Source organism: Protobothrops mucrosquamatus, unplaced genomic scaffold, assembly GCF_001527695.2.
Source record: "Protobothrops mucrosquamatus isolate PMUCROS unplaced genomic scaffold, P.Mucros_1.0 scaffold_180, whole genome shotgun sequence".
Lineage (NCBI taxonomy): Eukaryota > Metazoa > Chordata > Lepidosauria > Squamata > Viperidae > Protobothrops > Protobothrops mucrosquamatus.
In genome coordinates, this window is record NW_015386256.1 from 75,822 (window position 1) to 86,559 (window position 10,738).

The 10,738-nt window shown below is 38.8% G+C and overlaps 1 protein-coding gene across 1 annotated transcript; it reads right to left on the minus strand.

Annotated features, from left to right (window-relative positions):
- Positions 1–6,046: 6,046 nt before the first annotated feature.
- Positions 6,047–7,148, minus strand: BDKRB2 (bradykinin receptor B2). Its single transcript, XM_029285666.1, has one exon. It carries the CDS (start codon positions 7,146–7,148, stop codon positions 6,048–6,050), a length of 1,101 nt encoding a protein of 366 aa, XP_029141499.1. The 3' UTR covers position 6,047.
- Positions 7,149–10,738: the final 3,590 nt, after the last annotated feature.

Sequence of the window (10,738 nt, forward strand, 5' to 3'; positions counted from 1 at the left end):
CAGTCAGTCAGTCAGTCAGTACTGGGGATGGAAAATTCATTTTGCATTCCTGTCCTACTGGCTTAATATAGAACCAAGCATAGAAGTCCTTTTGAAATTTTCCACCAACTTCCGGGCCACAGAAATTAGGTGTATAGTTTCTCCAAAGTTCTTCATGGAAGAATCTGCAATGAGTTTTCCCAAGCTTTTTGGGGGGACTGACTTGAAACATCAGATGCCAAAGAGATTCCAGTCAGTTGGAGAGATGATTGTATGATGAAATGAAATTGACCTGGTCCATTTTAGCTAACTAGACACAATAACACTCCACCCATTAGCGCTTCACTATATTCTCTTCTCCTTGAAAAGTAATTAGAAAGGAAATTCATTTTCATCAAACAAAGCAGAGGAGGAAAAATCAGGAAAATGTATTTGCCAGCCACTAATTTCACATTTGTTTTAATGAGCTATTCTCATTCAGCTAAAAAAAGGCTGACACTGTTTCCTATATTACACTTAGAGTTATGCATTTTATAGGAGGCTTCAACAGACTTCAACAGAATGTGGGGTTGCTTTACAATTGTTTGAAAGCTACAGCTAGTAGTGCATCCAAAGGACTTTCTGCTTAGGTTCTTCAATTTATTCCAGAAGCAATTCCATTCCCCATGTATAAATTACAAAATACATGCACATTTCTTACATAGTAACTTTTTGTATTACATTTTCATCAAAGCCCATTAAATCTGGATTTAGAACCTGACTTGGCATAACTCTGGTATATGTGCGTATTGAATCATATCAAGACCAGCATGCAGGAAGATTTGTTGGTTACGCTTCTCCTGCTGAACCTTTTGCATAAATGAAATTGTGTCCATAAAGTAGTCCTTTGCCTTACAAAGTAACAGATGCAGGTACAGGGGTGGACAATATGTTGCAATGAACAGTGCTAATATCCATCTTAATGTATGAATCAAACTTCACGCCATGTCAGCCTAAGACGATGGATTTCACTTCCTACTATTCCCAGCTGTCATCAACTTTGGTGGTTGAAATCTAGCATACCTGAAAGAAGAATGCTTTTATAAACCTTCACATTAATTTGCCTGAAGTTGGACAAGCTGAGACTTGAGTAGATTCTTGAAAATCTCAAATGCAATCCTAACCCTCCAAACAGTTGCCATGTTGTAATTTTTAACATAATTGAGCAGCATTATAGTCTTATGAAAGAAGCTTAATTTTAACCAAATGAAATGAAATCTAAGCTTGGCCCTGGTTCCACCCTCTGCTGAACTGTTTGTGGAGTGACACATTATCCTATGGTTGAGTAAAATCATTGTAAAAATACTTATTTTCAATTTTAGAAGCATGTGAGTTATTAATACGAATTATTGAGGTCAATATGTGAAAGTCTGAACCACAGACTTTCTCATTGCTAGTTACATCGGGCTTGACAACAAAATTGAAAATAATAATATGTTCCTAGGGAAGCCATTTAAAGCAGATGTTTCCTTCCATGGAGACCCTCTCTAGGGAAGCATATGGGAAAGATGCAGAGCTCCTGCTATTAAAGTAGACTGTTTCTCAGTGTAGAGACATCTGATTTTGAGAAAGCTTCTCTTCTGCTTTATTGTGCTCCTCCCTCAGCCTTCCAATACCTGTTTGACTAGCTTTGAAGGGATACCAACATGGTTTGGCAAATCTAGCAGCAGTTTAAGGCTTTGAGAGGTGTGTTCTCATGCTTTGACATGAGCAGTTGAACAAGAGAAGCTAGGGTTGCCAGGTGTCCACTATTTGAGTGGACAGTCCACTTTTTTCACATTATGTTCACTATTTTTTTTCACAAAATAGTGGACATTTTTTTTATTCAAAAGCTTTATGATGAAATGGTACGTAATCTAAAGCTGTACTGTCTACTTTTTTTACTACTTAACCCCCCCCCCCGCTTGTCCGCTATTTTTTGGAAGCAGACCTGGCAACCCTAAGAGAAGCACCTGGTCAAAAATTCAAAAATTCAAGATTGATGGATGATTTCCTGTCTGGTGGCATTCTGAAAGCAAGCAGATAACAAGAAAGAGTATTTTACCAATCGCTTTGTACCACCATTCAGCAGCAAAGTAAAATGAGGGCAATAGACATAAGATAGGGACAGGCAACAAGGTCAGCAAATTTTAGGCCAGTATATTTTCCTTTAGTGCAAGGATGGGTGGATTCAGCATGGTGGAAAAACTGATAACTGTAAAAATATATTCTACAAGACTATTCAGAACTTCTAAAAACCTGCTGCCTGCTTCTGATTGATTCATTATCAAAGAGAATTGTATAAGAAACCTAGGATGCTTAGGATCCAGCACATGTTGAGTTTAATTGGAAAGGAAAAATTGGGCTAGTTAACAGGAATTATGAATGAGATGAAGTGCTCAGAAAATACCTCATGGACAACTTTGACAAGTCAGAGAGAGACAGAAGCGACTGAAGAACTAAACAACTTCCCATGTTTATTTTCCAAGCTCCCTTGCATTTCTCTGGCCCTTTACAGAAATAAAATTGCTGCTGGAGTGATAATTACATTTTTTTATTTGGTGGAAAACATATTTCATGATACAATATACAATACAATAAGCAATGGATGGAAACTAATCAAAGAGAGAAGCAACCTAGAACTAAGGAGAAATTTCCTGACTGTTAGAACAATTAATCAGTGGAACAAACTGCCCCCAGAAGCTGTGAATGCTCCAACACTGGAGGTTTTTAAGATGAGACTAGACAACCATTTGTCTGAAATAGTATAGGGCAGAGGTAGGCAACCTCGGCTCTTTTATGACTCATGGACTTCAACTCCCAGAATTCCCGAGTCAGCTATGCTGACTCGGGAATTCTGGGAGTTGAAGTCCATGAGTCATAAAAGAGCCGAGGTTGACTACCCCTGGATAGGGTTTCTTACATGAGCAGGGAGTTGGACTAGAAGACTTCCAAGGTCCCTTCCAGCTCTGTTATTCTGTTATGATTGTGCAAATATATTTATGATAGCTTGTGTGCAAATCAGCCATTGTGATTTATTCAACAAATCTTGATTAAAAATATTTGACCCATTAGTATAAGTACGTGCACAGCTATTTTGTTATCATTAAGTAACTGAGATTTAGAGAACCTTGTTGACATACAATGGATCTCTTAGCTATTTGTCATTAGATCTCAATATACTTTCAGGATACCAGAGTTAAGATAGAAGATTATATAATCTGAAGCACCATGCACCTGAATGACTCCAGATTAGACAAGACTGTTTAAAATGTTCATATCTTTATACCTGAAAACATGTGAACAATGAAGGTTACAAATTAGGAATTAGTGGGCAACTTAGATGTGCTTGATCTACAATTCCTACCATAGTCACCAGGAAAGAAAGATTCTGGGAGATAATTCAGCAACTCTTACAGTGCTATATCCCTGGTATGAGAATCACAACGTCAACAGATTATCATCCTGAATTTCAATTCATTCTTTTGAACATTTCATGAAATACTTTATTTCAGAACAAATACAGTTTCAATGTAGCTACAAATTCAACATGATTATATATATGGAGGGATGAATTTGTAATACCAAAACACTAGGTGGTTCTACTGAATAGATAGGCTGTGTCCATCCCATTACTTTTCTGGACTCTACATGGAGAATATTAAAAAATACAAAACTCTAGGATTAGTAACATCTAATTAAATAAAATAGAATTTTAACATATATATAAATTTTATTTAACATGTGCTAAGCACAGTTCAAGACCTTTGTTACAAAATAATATATAACAATTTTGGAATTTAGAGAACTGATTGATTCCTAAGTGAGCAAGATACAGCATAGTAGTTCTATGGGAGAAAGCCATTTTCTACAAAACAAAACTGTTTTCAAAGCAATAGACCATTTAAAAAAGTACTTGTGTTCATGAGCATTTGTGAGTATATTTACAAACATATATGTATGCAAATCAAGTAAAACAATAGAAACAACACAAATATTCATAATTCATAGTTTCAGTGGCAAACAAATCCACTCAAAGAAATACAGATTTACAGCTGAGTTAAGACAGCATTTAAAATAGTAACACTTGTAATTGAAACCCTTAGTTCAGTGGTGGCGAACCTATGGCACGGGTGCCAGAGGCGGCACTCAGAGCCCTCTCTATGGGCACGCGTGCTGTCGCCCCAGTCCTAGGCCTTCAGCTGGGTTTTATAAAACCTTTTCACTTTAGGCCTCTGCTGCCATGTGCAAAAAAAAAAGGTTCAATCAATCAGTCAATTTCAAGTTCTCATGGAAAAAAAAGATCTTGCAAAGTTGGAAGTGATTGATTGAACTTTTTAGCCCCACCCAGTCTGCCGTTACCACCGCAGCCACACCTACCCAGTGGGCCACACCCACCAATTGGCCACACCCAGCCAATGGGCCACACCCAGCCGGCACCCAACGATGCATAAGTGGGTTTTGGGTTGTAGTTTGGGCACTCGGTCTCTAAAAGGTTTGCCATCACTGCCTTAGTTGGGCTCTGACAAAACATAGCTATCTTGCTCTGCCTTCCACTCACCTTCCTGTTAGGTGGAGCAATTGATTATATGTATATTGCCAACGCAATAGGATTCAGATAAAAAGAATCACTGCTTTTAGACTCTTCTCTAGATGCTAGTGGTTTACTGAGGGGAAAAAAGGGTAATCTGGCACTTCTCAATTCACACTTTTACTACATTCAGGGCTAGCCACACCAATAAGAAGAGTTCTGTTGGTTTCTGTCGGCTGATGTCATGGAACTATATTGCCAGTACTTCCAGATCCTTCCCTATGCCCCATAACTATCTCTCCCCCCCCCCCCCCGCTATTCCCATTAGCAATCATTCGCATTAACTTCTATAGACAGAGCAGGTGGAGGGTAATCAGTTTATTAGACAACCGAACTACTGAAGCATCTCTAGGGGTATATTATAGAGAGTCCTCAACTTACAACAGTTCATTTAGTGATTGTTCAAAGTTACAATGACATAGAGAAAAAGTGACTTATGACCATTTTTCACACTTATGACCGTTGCAGCATCTCTATGGTCATGTGATTTATATTCAGATGCTTCACAACTGGCTCATATTTATGACGGTTGCAGTGTCCCGGGGTCATGTAATAACCTTTTGCAACCTTTTCACAAGCAAAATCAATGGGGAAGCCAGATTCACTTAACAGCCGTGTTACTAACTTAACAACTGCAGTGATTCACTTAACAAGCGTGGTAAGTAAAGTTGTAAAATGGAGCAAAACTCACTTAACAAATGTTTCACTTAGCAATAAAAATTTTGGGCTCCATTGTGGTTGTATGTTGAGGACTAGCTGTATAGCTTTAGCTCCCTGTCATGGTGAATAAGAACTGAACATGTATGGGTCTGAAGTATTCCTCATGGTAGGGCTGCTTACTGAGTACCAGACTTTGCTAAAAGGGCCTTATGGGTAAACAGTTGCACAACTGATTACCCTTATCTGGCAGGAAAGTAAATGCTTGGAGCTGAGACAAAATTTGTTGTAACTTGAAGATGTTAAGCTTTTTGCATGGAAGTCACAGCAACAGCAGTTGTCTTCTCCTTTTTGTATATTCACTGTGCAATCTGAATAGGATTTATGCTTACTCTCATGTTCAAGCCAAAAGGAACCTATACAATGGTTAGGGTGGTATTCCTATGGCAGAAGAGCAAGGATTCCAGAACAAAGGAGTGCATCCAAAGATTTCCCAAGTATCTGAACATCTTTGAATTCCCTACTAAAATACCATAGAAGACGTACATGATTTTTCTTTCCAGAAATATTTTTTTTGAAAAGGATATCTGATATCTGATGCAGATATTTGATATTCACATACACATATATACAAGCACATATGTACAAACATACTAACTGAGCCCCATTAATTGACTAGAGCTGGCATCTTATGCAAACCAAACTTTAATCCGTAACACATTAGTCTTTATCACTGAAAATGAGGTTCCACGTAAAACCATAATTTTACTTAACCTCTTATCTTTTTTTTTAATGAAATAAGCTAATTATTCTTTTGGGATAAACTCACAGCAGATTTTTTCCTTTGAATATCTACTGAAAAGGGAGTACGGGAAATTTCCATGGTTGTCATTGATGATGCTGAGCTAGGTCTTCGAAGAACTCTGCCAAAGTAAACTTCCTTGCATTTCTTTCGGAAATGTTTACCCACGATGACATAGACTATTGGATTAAGACAACTATTGATGAAACCACAATAGACACCAATCTGGCTAGCCACAACAACGGCGTCTTCTACATCACAACCAGAAATGATACCTATTTGAAATAACATGTCTATGAATGTGGTGATCTGGAATGGAAGCCAGCAGATAATAAACAGAAGAAGGACTGCAAGAACCAGTATGGTGGCTTTTTTCTCAGTTTGAATGGTTTTGATCTTTTGAGTGTCACGGTTTTGTAAAGTGTGGATGATTTGAACAGAACAGTAGGTAATGATACAGACTGGTATCAGAAAGCCCACTGTGTTCAGCAAAACGGCCGTGGTAATTGTCCACTGAAAAACAGATGGATACTCCAAAATACAGGCCAGGCCCTCAAATGCATTCACACCCTTTAATGACCTGAATGCCAAAGTAGGAAAGCAAAGGAAAAGGGCAAAAATCCAAATCACAAGACAAATCCATTTGGCACACATTGGTTGTCTCATGCGTCCCAGAGACATTGTTTTCACCAAGGCCAAGTAGCGATCAATGCTCACCATGACCACAAAATAAATGCTTGAATATAAGTTGATAACAAGGAATGTGTTGATGATTTTGCAAAGGATGAGCCCAAAGGGCCAATGGAAGTTGTTGGCTGTATTGATAGCCCAGAAAGGCAATCCACAGAGCAACAGAAGGTCCGCTGCTGCTAAATTTGCCAGGTAAATTTCAGCCACAGTGGAGCGGCTCTTATGGAAGCACCAGACACTGAGAACAAATATATTCCCCACTGTTCCGGCTATAGTAAGAAACCAGAGAAAGGCAGGCTGGATACGTAACAACCATTGCCAGTCTTCTGGCCAAGGGCAAGATGTGTTTGTTTCATTCCAGCTGACTGTTCCATTAGGAAGGGCCGTACCATGCTCACCCAAGATAGCCATTGCTTCAGTGCTGGAAAGTAAAAAAAAAGAGAGGATTAGATCCCTGTTCAGTGCAATATCTAAAAATCAAATCTTAAATGAAAACTAAGGATGGGATTCAGTTCTATTAGAAGAAACTGTTTGGAGCAAATAAAACAATTATATATCCAAGGAACACTGCAAGATGCTAAAGAAAATATTACAGAGAAGGCAGAAATTAAAAAATCTTTCTATCTACCTGCAAAACCTCAGTAGCACTAACGTAATGTTGTGTTTAGCTGCTCCAAATTAGTGTTAAGGCTTTATTGTTGACTCTCCTTTAGTCAGCTTGTTCATTTCCAGCTTATTCTCTGTTGCAGGGTTGTTTTGAAGAGAAACTTAAGAATTGCCAAGTACTTTGAAACTGACAAAATTCTGGTGAAATGCTGAATGAATTGGGGATATATTGTAGACATTTGCAGTCACCCTGGGAGTATCTACATCAGTGGTGTCCTACCTTAGCAACTTTAAGACTTGTGGACTTCAACTCCCAGAATTCCCCTGCCACCATGAGTCTTAAAGTTGTCAAGGTTGGACACCCCGATCTACATCATCATAAACAAATTATTCTTTGAAGATAAGTACAAGATTATTCATGTTTTCATATTTTCATATGGACACACATACCATTACCCCACTATTATGTTTTGGTGTAGTCATGGTCTTTTAGGAGACCAAAAGACTCGTATTCAGAAATAGCTTGACAGGTACGTTGTATGGAGGAAGGATTGAATAAAGCAAGAGTGCTGGAAATGTTCCATTCTGCTTCACTCTCTTCTCCATCTCCATGAATAGAATCTGTTAGCTGGGCAACTTGACTGATGAATAAACATACTATTCTCCGTGTATGATTAGATTTGCCTGAACCTGTCCCATATTACAGAAAATGATTGGTTTCCTGCTAGTTGGTGGAAGGTGGAGGGGGGGGGGAAAGCTGGGGAATCTGCTAGTTACTTTTCTTAAAACAGTTGATAGCCTTTTTAATTTGATGAACTAAGGCTGGATAATTGGCTAGGATATTTTATGCAGATGTACTTTCAGGGACGGGTGAATAGTGGTCAGTGTCACCAGTTTGGGGATGAGTTAGCTCAGTCATTTGTGAATTGGTAGTTAAAGACTTATAAGGAGAAAACGGATAGTAGCTGTCCAGCCATAAAAATGTGGGCAGAATATTGCTTTGAAGTCTGACTTGCTTTGCTCTGGGGAACATAAACCAGAGACATACTTCTTGTATAATGTGTTGTTTGGGGAGTGAGAGAGAAGGAGAGAGATTTTGAATTGAAACTATCCCAGCTGCCATAAACCCATAGGGGTTCTAATTTAGAGTGCTTGTTTGGCTTAAATTTAGAAAGGAAAATGTAAGTCAAAACAGCACGCTAAATTCTTGGCTTTACATGTTGCATAATTAATGGCAGGGGTTATTTTCCTAAATGTTTAAATTAGTTGAACAGAAATATTTAACTAGAGAAAATAAGTCTAGTAAAATGCACTTAAAATATGCTTCACTGTCACGTCACTTCACTGAATCTTAGATTATCTATATCAGTGATGGCAAACCTATGGCACGGGTGCCGGAGACGGCACTCAGAGCCCTCTCTGTGGGCACACGCACAGTCACCCCAGTCCTAGGCCTTCAGCTGGGTTTTATAAACCCTTTTCGCTTTAGGCCTCCGCCGCTGTGTACAGAAAAAAAAGGTTCAATCAATCAGTCAATTTCAACTTCTCGCGGGAAAAAAAAAGATCTTGCAAAGTTGGAATTGATTGATTGAACTTTTTAGTCCCACCCAGTCTGCTGTTACCACCGCAGCCACACCCACCCAATGGGCCACACCCACCCAATGGGCCACGCCCACCCAATGGGCCACACCCACCTGGCACCCGACAATGCATAAATGGGTTTTGGGTTGCAGTTTGGGCACTCGGTCTCTAAAAGGTTCGCCATCACTGATCTATATAGATATAGATAGATTATATTGATATATAGATATAGATATCTCAGCAGCATATCTCTCATGTACACGGTGCTGAGTTACTCCAAGGTAGCATGGATGGCTTGCAACCTGAACTCAGTGAGACTTATTTTGCAGTAGACAGGAATAGAAAATATTACCATGTGGTAAAATTCTACAGAGCTTCAGCCAGCCATACCCTCTGTAAGAATGTCCCGTTCCATGCCCACCTACCTAATCATGCATCCAAAATAGCAGCATCCATGCACCAGTGGAAGATTATGAAGAGGCTTAGATAAAGCAGAACTGCAGAAAAACAAGTGAGGCGGCCTAGTAAGAGCTGGACGTGGATTATAATATGGAATCTGGGTTTATCGTTGAGGAAAAGTGACATGTGGGTTGAGGAGGAGAAAGGAGTGATGCATTCTTGACAAGGGTAAGATTTCAGCCCTGAGCAAGCGCATATCCCGGCAATGTTTCATGGCAAATTCTGCTAGTAAGTGACATTGTACAACAGGGGTCCTCAAACTTGGCCACTTTAAGACTTGTGGACTTCAACTCCCAGAATTCCCCAGCCAGGCTGGCTGGGGATTTCTGGGAGTTGAAGTCCACAAGTCTTAAAGTGGCCAAGTTTGAAGACCCCTGTTGTACAAGGAGGTCAGCTTCAGGGATTCCTGTGTTATTGCGGGAAGCCATTGTTTCTCATATATTTATAGCCACAGAACAATAGAAAAGGAAATGGAGCTCATGGTTGGATTTCCTGCCACTACGCTGCATAATATTGTGATAACTTCTCAGACAAAATATTCAAAGATTTATTGTAGAATCAAGGAAAGGGATTTTCACCTAACCCAGTCAACCAAACTTTAATCTGCAGCAGAACAGTACAGATTTTCCAACTGTGCAGTGATTATCTGGCCTTTAGTTAGGGAAATATATTTCAAGGAATTTTTTATTGATTTATGGTTAATAAGCAGTGTAGTTTATTTGTTTTTAATTAAATTTTAAAGGATTTTTTTTTCTTAACTATGTTATAAGCGCAACTTACCAGAGAAAACCTCTTCATTTTACCTTCCATCTGTCTGTGGTATCACTATCTAGCATTGCTGTTTTAAAGCTGTTATTTTTTTTTATTATGAAGTAGCATTCAATTTACACTAATTACAAAAAGTACCAATGGCATCAGTGAGAAAACAACAGGTAGTTAAAATGTAAACATAAATTCTATGAATTGCATAGAATATACTCAGAACGGTACCCATTCATTCTGGAAACATATTCCTTAGTGAGTCAACATGTGAGTATAATAAATCCATGCCTTTAGTATATTACAGATTCTTCAGGTTTTATCTGAATTCCTAACAGCTTGAAGGTGAGCAGAAGACAAGGCATATACACTGATATGCCTTATTCTCTCTAACTTGTGGGAAATAGAAACTCTCTCTCTCTCTCTCTCGTGTGTGTAAGCCTTCCTAAGAGCAGGACCTAGCCTGGGATCAGTAGAATAGGTTTTATTGGCATAACAGAAAGGAGATTTATTTATAGGAAATACATTGAAATGAAGAGCTGTATTTCTCAACCTTGGCAATTTTAAGCTGTGTGGATTTTAACTCCCAGAATTCC

What these genes read in the sequence shown, in the direction of transcription:
- BDKRB2 (XM_029285666.1), bottom strand. Translation starts at nt 7,148, where the DNA reads ATGGCTATCTTGGGTGAGCATGGTACGGCCCTTCCTAATGGAACAGTC.